This window comes from Centruroides vittatus, unplaced genomic scaffold (assembly GCF_030686945.1).
Source record: "Centruroides vittatus isolate TY-2023 unplaced genomic scaffold, ASM3068694v2 contig_874, whole genome shotgun sequence".
Taxonomy (NCBI): domain Eukaryota; kingdom Metazoa; phylum Arthropoda; class Arachnida; order Scorpiones; family Buthidae; genus Centruroides; species Centruroides vittatus.
In genome coordinates, this window is record NW_027122566.1 from 1,686,700 (window position 1) to 1,701,492 (window position 14,793).

At 28.8% G+C, this 14,793-nt stretch overlaps 1 protein-coding gene across 1 annotated transcript in view; it reads right to left on the minus strand.

Moving 5' to 3' along the window:
- LOC136982914 (5-oxoprolinase) overlaps positions 1-14,793 on the minus strand; it is a 66,845-nt gene continuing 52,052 nt past the window's right edge. The window contains exons 24-33 of the mRNA XM_067279478.1: positions 13,963-14,072; positions 13,687-13,761; positions 11,720-11,866; positions 11,509-11,643; positions 11,292-11,441; positions 7,074-7,148; positions 6,885-6,967; positions 2,923-3,083; positions 494-591; positions 1-233 (exon numbers count right to left, since the gene is read on the minus strand). Coding sequence (XP_067135579.1) covers positions 84-233; positions 494-591; positions 2,923-3,083; positions 6,885-6,967; positions 7,074-7,148; positions 11,292-11,441; positions 11,509-11,643; positions 11,720-11,866; positions 13,687-13,761; positions 13,963-14,072 — 1,184 coding nt within the window. The 3' untranslated portion in view covers positions 1-83. The remainder of the gene's footprint in view (positions 234-493; positions 592-2,922; positions 3,084-6,884; positions 6,968-7,073; positions 7,149-11,291; positions 11,442-11,508; positions 11,644-11,719; positions 11,867-13,686; positions 13,762-13,962; positions 14,073-14,793) is intronic.

Below are 14,793 nucleotides of genomic sequence, written 5' to 3' on the forward strand. Positions count from 1 at the left end.
TGAATAATGTCAACACAATTTAATTGCCTCTAGGGCCTCTTGACAATAATTAAACTATGATATATAAAAATTCATTTAAGCTTTTAAGCTGTTTCTTGCATACGGCGATATTCGTGGACGCTTCCTTTTTCTACAAAATGGCGAATTGTGGTCAACTTTCGTGTACAGCGATCGACATTTTCTCCCGGTTTACCGTAGCCCCCTCCACCAGGAGTTTCTAAATGGAATATGTCCTGAAACGATGCCAAATAAACAGTAAAAATACACATATATAGTATATTAAAAAATTATTATTTTTTTCTTAAATAAAATTATCCAAAAATAGAAATGTTTATCAAGTGAATAATTTTAATAATATTTTCGATATTTTAATTATTTTAAATTTAAAAAAAATTAATAATTTATCGATTTATAAGTTGATATTTTAGAGCATCAGATGGCGCCACGTACCGCGAAATGATACTTAAGAAAGCTGATAATAAATGATACTTACACCGGCTTTAACGACTACAGACGTCTTGCTTCCAAGGTTGATAACTCGGCCATTTTTTGTTATCAAAAGATTCAAACCTCTTTTGCCATTCTCTCCACCTGATAAAAATTTCATCAATTAAATTATCTTCAATTGTAATTTACTGAATTGCCCGCATTATTCCACCAAAGTTACGTTGTAAGGAAGCGTCACGGACGATCTCGCTTAATAAACCAGAAAAAAAAGAAAGAAAATAATAAAAGAATGGAACGTCGTTAAAGGCTAGCAAAGCAGGAAAAAAAAAAAGAGTAAAGAGAGAGAGAATAACATTAAAACAAACTGTTCGGCTCACACACACACAGCCAGCATAATAATGACTGAAGGAATAAACGGTAGACCATAACAGATCCTACAATTTTCTAGAGAATTGAAGTGAACGGGGGGATAGAAAAAGAGTAAACCGGATAATATTTGTCACGGGGCAATGACGTAGCTGAAATATGTCCGGTTATTAGTGTCATCCAACAGACTACTACACCAGTCGGTAATTAGTGGAGAATGAGTGATGCGGCTGAGAGGGATGGCATATTCAAATTCCTGTAATATTCCATCGTGTCATTCTCTTCTAATAGATGAGATCGGAGGAAAATAACTTTGTTGGATATTCGCCGTTTCCAATGAAGATATTCGATTTTGTGTGCTTGTTAATGTTAGCAACTCACGTTACCTTTTACTTTACAAACTGGAAGGCAAATGCCATTTGCAACTGAAAAGAGGCGGGCCAACAAAAATATAAAACATGATTTTGTTGACCATAAAGGATGTTTTCTTTTTTATTTTATTTCTTCTGCATTAAAGAAATTATTATGTAAGATATTAACAGCAAATGTATTGATGGAAGATAAAGGGATGCATTGATTCCCATCAATGTTATATATATCTTGTGCTACGGAATCAGGCTAATTCCGTGTTATATAAGCCGTCAAAAATCGATTTTCGTGTATAAATGTTAAATAACGTTTTAATCCGAGATGCGAAACTCGTAAATTATGTCACAACAAGTCGATCTGGTTGTAATTTATTGGCCAGTTGTATCTTCACCGTCGTCTTCGTTTATCAAAAGTTGCTGCTATGAGGGCAACTGTGTTTAGAAATTCGAATAAATTTATTCAAATTATTATTTATTTTTAAATGGATAAAATTTCATAAATTATTCATCATCCAGATGCGAGATGGATTAAAATTATAGAAAAATAAAAGACTGCATCTTGATTAATAATGTCTTTCAACATTAAAAGTTCTACTTTAATATTTTTCTTCTTTCAATTCACTCTTTTAGTGAAGTTATCATCAAAAAACTAATCTCTTTCCACTTAAACTATATTATCCCCATTTATCTTCATACATCCAAATAAATCATGATCAAAAAAAGTAATTATTATTTCAAAATAATTAGTTTTAAAATTTTATAATAATATAAGAAACAAAAACATTTATTTAAAAATACCGGTATAATCTTTATGTGTGTTACTGAAAACATTATAAATTAAAATTGAAAACTTGAATACAATTTAAATTAAGATTAAATTATAATTTTAAACATGGCATAAATTGTTTTAGTATTCAATTTAGCTTAAATCTTATGTCATTGGTTTATCTATACATTAATGGAGTTCTCGACATATGAATTTGAGTTTATCCAAGTGTTTTTTAGTATGAAACCTATAATTAGTTAAGACAAGCAATTGAAGATATATTTACAACAAATTTCTGTGTGTATCCTTGTCTATTAGAACCTTGTTTATTAATAGTACTTAATATCCTGGTGTAGTTTCTGATTAGCAAATAGAGAAGATCTTAGTCAAAAGTCAAAACAAAGTATCTTTATTTTCACCCAAAATCATTTTGTTTTGAATTTTGACAAGCTCTTCTCTATTTGCTAATCAGAAACTACACCAGGATATTAAGTACTGTTAATAAACAAGGTCCAAGTAGACAAGGATATACAGAAATTTTAAAAAGTAAGGACATAGAGGTAAAAAGAATAATATATAACATCTCTGGAGAACACTTCTATATTCACTTACTGAAATGATATATATCCCAAAGATTTATTCTATATGCATAAATTGTGATATATTACAATAAAATATATAACAAGCGAACCACATAATTAAAATTTTCGAGTCATATTTTGTATCAATAATATTTACCATATGATTAAAATAAATCATTCATTCATCTAAAAAATTGTTTTATGAATTTAAATATTACAATCGATTTTTATCCCGAGGAAACCGTGTTTTATGTTTTCTTTCTTGCGAAGACACAATGCAGTGACTCTAAAGGTAAAACATTCCAACCGAATAAAGGATGAAAATTTGCCCAGTGTTTTAAATCTACTGTCACTGCATTGTGTCTTCGCAAGAAAGGATTACAATAGATATTACCTTCCATTCCATAAGGTGCAAAAACTCTTCTTTCTGTTAATACCGAAAGAACCAACTCCTTTCGAAATAATAATTCTCGCACGATGCCATCGCCACCACAAAATTCTCCTTTACCTCCAGTGTCTGGATTTAAATGAAAGCAACGAACTATCACAGGATATCTAGAAAAATATCATTTATATTAATTTTATTTTATCAGCAACAATAAATATTAATGTATTTTTAGAATTACAGCACTTCTTATGTTTGAAATTAAATATGTGTTTAATGGAAGATATTATCATCAGCTCTAATAATAAAATTAATAATTACTTGATTCCAAAGTTTATAATAGATTTTTTCCTTGCTTAAATCTGATAATGTAATTTCATACAAAGTCAAATAATAAAGCACGTTCTTTTGATTTATAAATTATTTAAATATGCTCTTATCTTGTTTAATTAAATTATTTAATCATTAAAACTAGAACAATTTAAAATAATAAAACAGATATTGCTTTAAATAAAACTAAAATATCAATGTAACTTTAATCAAATACTTTCATTGTGTATAAAATTGCTTTTCAGAAAAACATTACTATTTTCTTACAAGCAAAATCAATATTCAAATTTGTGGAACGTCCAATATTAAAAGTTTTCTCAGACAGTAATTGCTTCTTGAGGTCAAGCTAAAAATTACAAAAGGTATATAAAACTATCGAATGTTGGACCCTTTTTTTTGAGTACGTTACTATAATAATGGAATAAATGGTAAAATTTTAATCTAAAATATGGACCGAATACAAGTTTAAATTGCCAATGATGGGATAATTCCCAATATAAACTATTTCTTGGCTCCTTGAAGAAAGTTTTGATGTTCTGAAATTCAGTACCGAACCATTATTTCTTACTGCTGAAGATATAAAAATTGATTAAAGTCAAAAAATCATTTTTCTTTTTTAAATTTTAACTATCATTACTAATTAATTAATCAATGTTTTGAATAAAAATTCATCTTAAATATTTACTTTCAAGATTAAAAACACACAAAAAGAAGTAAATAGGGTTAAAGTAGTATAAATGATTTTTCAAGTTATATAAATTGTTGGTGATAATGTATCAAGTTTAAAAATAGTAAGACAAAATAAATTTCTAAATTTTTATATATTTTCTGGGATAAATTAAATATTACTTTTGAAATAAATGACATTTTTATTTATTGTGAATCTTCTTGATCATTTTTATCTAGAAGTAAATAATATATAATCAAAAACATTTTTAAAAATGTAACAGTAAAGATTGGATACGTAAACAATTTAATTTTTTATTAATTCTTAAAATTTCCAATTAGTTTAATATTTTGCCGTAAAATGAGTAATAAATTAAAGGTATATTAACTTTTCGAATTATTATTATTCGTGTAATTAATGGATAAACATATTAATATTATCTAAAATGAAATATTTATAATTTAAAATATTGTATAATTGAAAAATTCAAAAAACTTCATAGAAATATCTCTTTCGACCTTAGAAGAGCTTGAAAGAGAGGAAAAAATAATGACAGATATAGAATCATTAGACTTTCTTACACGAGAAAAAAGTATTTACATGTACAAAAACATTCACCAAAAAGAGAAATATATTTTATTTAAAACTGTAAAAATTTTCAACAAAAGTATCTGGACAGAAGAAATAAGTAATGATAAAGCAAAATATTTTATACTTTTAAGAACAAGTTGGGCCTCCTTTTGTCCTGATAATGACTAGGCATTGATTCATCCAAATTTTTATAACTGCTTTGTCTATTAAATACAAAACTCTGACAATGTTTTTATGATCAGTTTTGTTTGTTATTGAGTCTGTTCTGATTGTTCATTCAATGTGATCTTATAAATGCTCAATTGGATTGAGAGCGGGCAAATGTGGAAGCCAAGGAAGTACTTTTATACAGTGCATATCAAGAAACTGACTGATTTTCGAAGTGTGCTTTGGATCATTGTCGTACTTGGAAAACAAACCTTTGATATCTTAATCTTATCCCAACTTTAATTTTCTTACTGATTTCCGAACATTGTTATTTAAAATCTATTTATATACATATTGATTCATTATTCCATCAAGAAATTACTGAATTCCAGCACTATTTGCAGACATACAATTCAAAATAGCACTAAACCATCTCCACATTTCACTGTAGGGATCAGATTTTTCATTTTTAAAGATTCTACAGCTTTTCTCCATACTTTCAGGCAATCATTCAAACCAAACACAATGAATCTGGATCGTCTGACTTCAAAACTGATTTCCAAAATGTTACTGAACTTGTATAAAAGTCTTTTGCAAACTTTAAACTTTACTATTGGTTTTTCCATAGCCATAAAATCTTTATAGCTACTTGTTTTTAAAATTTTTCTGGATGTTTCTGCAGATGTATGTACTCCGCACTCTACAGAAAGCAAGCTTAGGAGCAATTATTCATGAATTTTTCTTCACTTTACTGACAATGACACATTTCTGTCTCAAAGTAAATGTTTCAGGACATCCAGTTTGAGCCTTATTAACTATACTATTTGTCGTAAGGAATTTCATAATGGTATCTTGAATTGTGGATTCCAGAGTGTAAAACTGTTCTGCAAGGTTTCCCTTTTGCTATTCCTTAATAATGAGTCCTTTAATAACAACGGTTAATTTGTTTGTTTTCATTGTTCACAATGACAAAATAAAACAACTCAAGTACAAAACAAATAATTTAACTCATTTGTTGAGGCAAATTGTTGTAATCATGTTTTTAAACAAATGATCTGATACTTTCTATTGTTTATTTCCTCTGTCTGAATACTTTTGTGAGGTAGTGAATATACTGGAGTGTATTGATAGTTTAGTGTTTTAGTTTTTTTATTCTAACATATAAATTTAAACAAAAATTGATTTTTATACTTTCATTAATTTAAAAAAATTAATTAAGATAATAAATTTTTTAAAATTGATTTTTAAAAAGTATAAAATAATCTGTTGTTCATTATATTTATTAAAAAAAATAATTCTATAAAATTCAGATCTATGTAAATCTAAAATTCAATTCAACATACTTGAAATTGTAGTGCTCTGCCACTATATTTTTTTTATTTTTTTTATTTTTATACTTTTTTTTTTGTAAAATATATTGTCGCGTCATTTTTGTAAAAAAAAAAGTTTCCGTTGTCGCGTACCCCCATTTGTGGCAACATCATGTGACGGACGAAAAAGCCCCGGATGGCGAAGGAGTATAAAAGGGTGGGTATAACGTGTAGCAGGACCTTTTGTTTGCTTCCTGGGACATAGAAGGTAAGCGGGGAAGGACGGACAGTGGCTAGACTGAAGTAGAAAGATAATCCGTGTGCATCCACAAGGCGAACCAGCTGATGACGTAACCAAGGGGACTGTAAGAACGACAATAAGGAGGACAATCTATTAGTGTGTATATTAAGCCGATCTGTTGTAAGGTTTTTCGTTCAATACAAGTGATATTCAACGTATTTAAGCCAGTCCAGCATGTACTCACCAGTGTTACAGATTGTATATATCCGGTTAGAATAAGCGTTTTTTTTTTGTTATTTGTAATTAATATACTAGCGTTTTTGAATTTTGTAAATTTCTTTTGTATATATACTTGTAAACTTTAGTAAATTCCTTCCTAGTACTCACGTGTCAATTCTTGTACGGCCCTTAAAATTCCTCACCCATTGTGAGACCGTTCCTCACCGGTAACTTACTCACTACAAAATTAAACATTACAATATTTTTAATAAAATATTACCGATTCTTCAGAATAATGTATTTAAAATATCCATCATTTCAACAAGCATATTTCAGTAAGTATTATTCCATATAGAAAATAATTTTTATACAAACTATGTTGAATTTCTACAGTTTTATTTAAATTATACACAAAGATGTAATTTTACTGTTTCTATTTTTAAAAATAACATATTTATAATCTTGCCTCTTTTCAATAATCTCAGGATCTGTCATTCTTGTATTAGTCATATGAGTATGTACACCACTACGACCATGCCAGCTTGGACCCTAAAATAAATAATGGTACAATCTTTCTAATAAAATTTAACATTCAAATTATATTTTAAAAACACACAAAAACCATAATTATGATTATTTAAACTTTATTACATACAGCTCCAGCACCACCAGCAACAGTTTCATAGTAACCAACATCTTTGTCTCCAAAAGTTATATTATTCATACAACCCTGAAACAAAAATTTTCAGATTCAAAATTAAATTAATACACTAAAATAATAGTTTTAAATATACATACAAGATTAAAGTAAATATAATAATAAATATGTACGAGGGTTATTTTTTTCAACCTCCACTAATGTATGAAAAAAATTGGAAGCATGTGAGACAGGGACAGAGTGCACACCTACAAGGGCGTCGCCAGGGGGAGGGGCAGAGGGGCAGTTGCCCTCCCCTAGATATTCGAAAAAGTTATTTAAATGCTAAGTTTTAATTAAAATAATCTTCTTAGGCTTCTTGTAAGTTAAAGAAAATGTTTTATTTGAGATATTTCTTTTCCGGTACATAGTGAATGATTAAAACTTTATGAATCGTTTCTATTTTACCTACATACAATTTATATCCTCTATCAATTTACATCATCTTGCCCCCCCCTTACCCATTGGCTGGCATCGTCCTTGCACACCTAGTGAGTAGTACAGTCAAACCTGTTTTTATGCGGGGGATAGGGACCGCATTAAAAAAAACGCATAAAAAAAAAATCTCACGAAACTTCACAAATGGCTGTAAATAATAGTTTTTGCGACACAATTAAAAAATATTTTTTTTTATGCGGTCAACAGGGACCGCATAAAAAAAGTCTCACATAGAAAATAACTCAAAACCGTACGAAATAGAATTTATTGACAACAGATGTCAGCACTTGACTGCATTGTCTGGTCTATCGTCTGTTTTACATATTTTTGTCCAGGTGGTGTTTTGTTGACTTAAAAAGTAAATTATTTCATTTTTCGCATATTCATGCAATAATATTACTATAATAAGTGCATTTATGCTATAATAAGTTTATTTAGCTATAATAAGTCAACGTAAGACATGACGAATCGCACGAGACTAGTCGCCAACTATACCGCACAAATTAAAAATTCGCATTAAAAAAATCGCACAAATAAAAATCGCACATAAAAACAGGTTTGACTGTATATTCCCTCACTACTTAGCATTGTGCTAAGCTATTTTAGACATTTGCTACTCTGCAGTAAACACGTAAACACAATGCCTGCAATCCAGTCTCCCGCCAACTGTGAAGTATGAGCAGTAATTTGATTTCTGCAGGCCAAAGGGCTGAATGGAGGTGAAATTCATTGAAGTAATGTGTATGGTGCAAACCTCATGAGCTACGGATGCATGTGTGAATGGTGCAGGAAATTCAAACAAGGACGTGACAACATTCATGATGAGAGCAGTCAAGGGAGGAAGCGTGTGATGACCGACAATTTGGTGGACAAAGTGGATCAATTGGTGCAAGAAAGGCACCAGTTCATGATTTCTGAGCTCAGTGAGGAGTTTCCTCAAATTTCAAGGTTCACACTGTATACCGCTGACTGACAGTGTTAAAGATTGGCTGAATGGCCTAGCGGCAACGTTCTTCGACATGGGTATACAAAAGCTGGTGTCACAGTATGATGTCTGCCTGAATCGAGAAGGCAATTATGTGGAAAAATAAATGAAGACTGTAACTACATTCTACAAATAATGTGGTTTTGTTCTTCATTCTTGTTTTTTTATTCTGGGTTGGCAGAGGTTGAAAAAAATAACCCTCATACTTAAAAAACTATTTTCTCTTCTTACAAAGAAAGTGATTCTATAATTTCTAGAATAAACAAGTAACAACAAACTTGATTTTATTTGTTTATAAAAGCAAAAACACAAAATAGAGAGTTATTTTCTCTATTTTAAAATGTAACAATAGTTTAATCTTAATGAATTTTTCTACATTTAATCTATTTCTGATGTTTATATACTCCAAATACAATAATTTCACCATTCCACTTCAATATAAGTTTAAAATCTAATCATGTTTTTTATATTTGTTGATATGTTTTATAATAATTTAAATACTCAATTTTATTAAGATAATAATTTGTAATTAATTTTCTAAATTTTATATATATTACAATATTTATAGAAGTATTACAGTCTATTTTTCTATGATTTAAAAGTTTCTTATCTTATTCTAAAAATATCTGTAACAACAAACTATAGTTTTAAAGTATTATAACCAAATATGCTTGTTTTGAATGCTTAGCATTTGTTCTATCATAATTTTAATAATATTAATAACTTCTCTTTATTTTTCTAAATCCAAATATTCAAGCTGATAAAAATTTGAGTTTAAAGTAAACGCAGATGAAAAATCTTTGTAAAAATTTAAACATCCAGTAACTTTATTCCCTGAACATTGTGTTTATTTTGTTATTCAAATTGATAAAATCTATCATAATAAATAATGCTTAACCATTATTTCTTTTTACATATAATAATAAAATATCAGAAGTGAAGGCTTATAGCATAATTGTTTCTACATCCCAGAGACTTTGCCAGATATTACAATTAGGGGAAAATATAGATTTGAACATAAAATATTTTTAATAGATAAATCTAAACTTTTATATTTCTTAGGTTAAAAGAAGACACACCTCCCTCTACTCCTCTAGGAATACGACTATGCTAGACTATACTCATCTTTATATTAATAATTAATAAAATGGTTTTATACAATTTTTCTTTGCAACTTATTTGATCATGCAATTAATATATTTTATTTATCTACTAGCTGACCCGGCCACGTGTTGTTGTGGCTCAAAATGTATCTATTATAAATGTGTAACACTTCCCCCGTAGGGGGAATTTCAAAAAATTCCTTTTTAGTGTATATTCTGTTGACGTCACCTATTAAAACGCAATTAAAAACGCAAAAAACCGCATGTAAAATAGTATAAATAGAAGCCGAGTTCTTCACAGTAAGCCTTAATCCTGTCCCTTTCCCCGCTAAGGAATATCAAAAAATCCCTTTTTAGTGTATATTCTGTTGACGTCACTTATTAAAACGCAATTAAAAACGCAAAAAACCGCATGTAAAATAGTATAAATAGAAGCCGAGTTCTTCACAGTAAGCCTTAATCATGTCCCTTTCCCCGCTGGGGAATATCGAAAAATCCCTTTTTAGTGTATATTCTGTTAACGTCACTTATTAAAACGCAATTAAAAACGCAATTAAAAACGCAAAAAACCGCATGTAAAATACAGTAGAGCGTCGGTAAGTGGAACGTCGGTAAGTGGAATAACCGGAAAGTGGAACGATTTTCAGTCGGACTGTGTCGTGCTGAATCGAATGTTTTTGATACTAAATTTACTTCTAAAGTATAATTTTCATGTTTTTTATATTCTTTAATATATTTATTTTGTTTGTACAAAATGCAGAAATAATTTTTAACGATACGATAGCCTCGATTATTATTATAAAAATTTTCGTTAGGCTTAAAATCGACGAAAATTCAACACGAAGCGACACGCAACGGAGAAAAATTCAACAGGAAGCGATACGCAACGGAGAAAAATTCAACAGGAAGCGATACGCAACGGAGAAAAATTTGAACATCGGACAGGTTAATGTATTTTTTCGTACAAAGTCGGAAACTGGAACAAATCATTAACTGGAAGGACCCCAGTCCCCAATTGGTTCCACTTATCGACGCTCTACTGTAGTATAAATAGAAGCCGAGTTCTTCACGGTAAGCTTTAATCCCGTCCATGTCACCCCCGTAGGGAGAATTTCGACATGTATATTATATAAAAACACGTGCATATTCGAATGCAACGTTGTGTCAAAATTTCAAAGGAATCGGTAGGAACAAACAAACGTTATATTTTATTTATATAGATAGATAGAAAATGATCTTCTTTAGTCCATTCTCACAGAAAAGCAAACTTAAGTCGTTAGAAGTTAGCGCCATCTGTTGGACATGAAAGCCTTAATCCATATATAAATATATTTTTGAAAGGGGGAAATGGTGATCTTCACATATGCCACAAACCTTCGCGGGAATGTATTAAACAACTTCCCAAAGTTTCATGGCAATCGGATAAATGGTGTGGTAATGCATGAAGGACAAACACACACACACACACACACACACACACACACACACACAGACATACATTCGTTTTTATATATATAGATTGTATCACAATATCGTTGTGGTATAAAGGATAAATTTTTAATTATTAATTTAAAAAAATTAACTTTTAAAAATAAAATATACATATATAATAATTTTTAAAAATTTAGCTAAATATTACAATGTAAATACCTGAGATGCTGCACAAGACTTAAAAGCTTTCAAAACCACATCAACTATTCTTTGTGATGTTAATACATTTCCTCCTACAATGGCTGCATCTTGTGATGGTGACAATATTGATCCTTTTGGAATGATGACTTTTACAGGTGCAAGACAACCCTATACATTTATTTGTTATTATTTTAAGAACAAAACGATTTTTTCATTAAAAGTATTTTTTAATTACCTGATTTAGAGGAACATCATAGCCAACCATACAGCGTAAACAGTATATTATTGCAGAGAGTGTGACAGCTTTCGGAGCATTACAGTTTCCATATACTTCATAACCAGTATCATTAAAATCAAATATAGCAGTTCCCTAAGAATATTTAACCTTAGATATAATAAAAAAGAGGATAACAACAAAATGTAAGCATCATATGTGGAAAATTTACTTGATTTTTATCTATTTGAATCTGAAGTTTAATCGTTGTTCCATCATCCATGTAATCTTCAGCACATAAATTTACATAGTTATCTGAGAATGAAACTTTATTACCAATTTCTTTCAGCATATTTCTAACAGCAATTTCTGCATTGTTCTGTGAATATAAAGCCATTAAAACATATAAATCTGCAAAAATTATATTTTAAAATATTATAAAAACTACATTTAAAAATCATAATCAGGTTCATTTACATAATTTAAAAATTTTTATATTACAAAATATCTTGAAGTCTATAATAATCCTTTATCATCATCATATTATTGAAAACTGAAATTAAAATTATTTTGATGTTAAAACTTATTATAATTTTTAAATAAAATTTCTATCATGTTTATTGTGTTATTTAAAAAAAATTATTTTGTACATTCTATTTTATGATAAAAAATTTGTCAATAATTATTATAATTAAAGGAAATTATTAATGCAATATAAAATTGTAATCAAAATATATAATTTATAAAGTCCAAAATAAAAAATGATGATAACATTAGGAGAAGCCTTAATGGCAACTGGATGAATGAAGGTACTGACAGGGTTCCCATAGCCTTGTAGCAATAATTCATACTAGTTCTGCTCATTTTCAATGCTGCTTAATAAAAAGCTTTTATTAAACACAATACAGTGGGACCTCGCTTAACGAGCACCTCACACAATGAGTATTTCGCATAACGAGCAAAACAAATTGTAAAAATTTGTCTCGCTTAACGAGTGATGAGGAGAGGGGAAGTCCTGAATTGTGTGCATGTGGCATGCTCATCAGTCTGTGTTTAGCACTCGTTCCGCTAGCATCTTAGTGTCGCTTGCGATCACATATTTTTCCAAACTTGTGTTACACATATTACTTATAAACATCAACAACCATAGCCCATTATATAATAAATACGTCAAATGATATTCCAAATTCTTGGGTCATTAAATTTAATCACTGATTCCAAATTAAATTTTAGAAATGTCTGAATTAAAAATTAACTATTTATAATTATTAAATTTAATACGAGATGGAAACATAACTGCCTACCTCTAGTCAAATTAATTAATTTCTAATATTTAATTATAGCCTTTACATAACCCAAGAATTTGGCATATCGTTTGGAGTGTTTATCAAACATATTAGCTCCGATTTTATTTTATTTTATTTTTTTTTGTTTCTGTAAATCGAATTCTCATTCCAGGATGGTTCATTCCGTGCTAGAAGAAAAGATGATGATGATGATTCACGCTCCATAACAGTGTATATTGTACAATTTTTTTTTGAATAAACATTATACATAAAACATTTGAGTATTTTTTTGGTGTGGAATGCATTATCGTATTTTACATTAATTTCTATGGGAAAAATTGTTTCACTTAACAAGTATTTCGCATTATGAGTAAGACTCTGGAACGGATTATGCTCGTTAAGTGAGGTTCCACTGTACTTTATTAATGTAAAACACACTGAATATGCTAATTATAATTTTATTATGTCTGGATTAATCAAAAAGCATGTTATCCGAAAAGAATATTTTCAGATAATACTTGAGGTTCAGTTCACAAACTCATAGCAAACTCCACTGTTTACCAAAAGTTGCTTTTCACCAATACTAATTCACATTTCTATCAAAAAAAGCAATAAGAACAGTCAAATGGACCCATGACAATCTACCATTTTAAAAATGCACACTCTCATATTTTTTAAATTTTGCTATATTAGAAGGATGTAAGTAGCAATTATGAGTAAGCAGAGACAGGCTGATATGCCCTAGCCAAGTTACAATCAAAAAAGCATTAAAAAAGAGCAATTTATAATGTAAATATAAAAATATTTTTCAATCTGTTTCACTTCTTATCATCTTATTGACATTTTTAATTAAATTTATATTCATTTGTTTATTTCTAAAAATGTATCTAGAGCAATATTAAATAATTCTTACCTGTATATGATTCATATAGGCTTGTATCACATCCAAACCATATATATCAATCAGTTCAGTAACTAACATAATTCCCTAATATATACAAATATTTTAATATAGAAGTATAATAAAAATAATAAATAAACAAATGTTTACAAAAAAAACATGATATATATACTGTACATATATCTATTAATTTATGAATGTTTCAAATTTTCTTAAAATAATTCAAAAAGTATGATGATTTGGCATATCATTCTCTATTACTAAACCTTCTGCTTATTAATTTCTTACTTTTTGATTTGCAGCAACTTGTGCTCTTAAATCAGAAATATTATCTTTAAGATTTCTTGTTCCACTGCTACCAGGAATTTTTCCAGGTTCCATTAACATTTCTGTTACAGCTGAAAAATTATAACTTCTTTAAAATTTTTACTTATTAATTTTATAAAATCATATATATTATGATTCTGTAACATTATTTACACACATTCTAATAAACTCTCTTAATAAATATGATTTAAACGAATTTGAATAAAAATTTATTATAACAATATTATTGATATTATAGTACGTAAAGGTAATAGTGTACAAAGAAAACCCGATAACTTGACACATCACGGGAAAAGCTATACATATCAAATTTTGTGGGTTGTTGAGTTAGTGAGGTTTTGGGAAATTTTAAATTTTAATTGTTGGCAGTGTCATTAAATACAGTACTGTATATACAATTTGTCACACTTTTTGTGTTGTCTTTCTTACTTCAATATACAAAATAATAATGAAATTGTTCAGCTAATGAAAATTTTCAAATCTGTAACCATTTTTATACATGTTTAAATTTTTGTACTGTATTAGAGTAGAGTAATTTATACATAGGAGAAAAATTTGTATCATTTTCAAAAATTTTATTGACAAAAACAACTTATCAAAAAGGTATCATTTACAATATTCTGTTACTAAAGTTTGTTTCTGTTTTAACAAACCACATAAGAATAATTTTTTTTTTAATAAGACCAAAGTCAGACATCAGCATGTGTTTTCTAGTAGGTTCTGTTAATTCAAAAACCTTTAAAATTTTCTCCTTATTCCTCACGAATGTCTTACCATCATATGTGGGAAGCT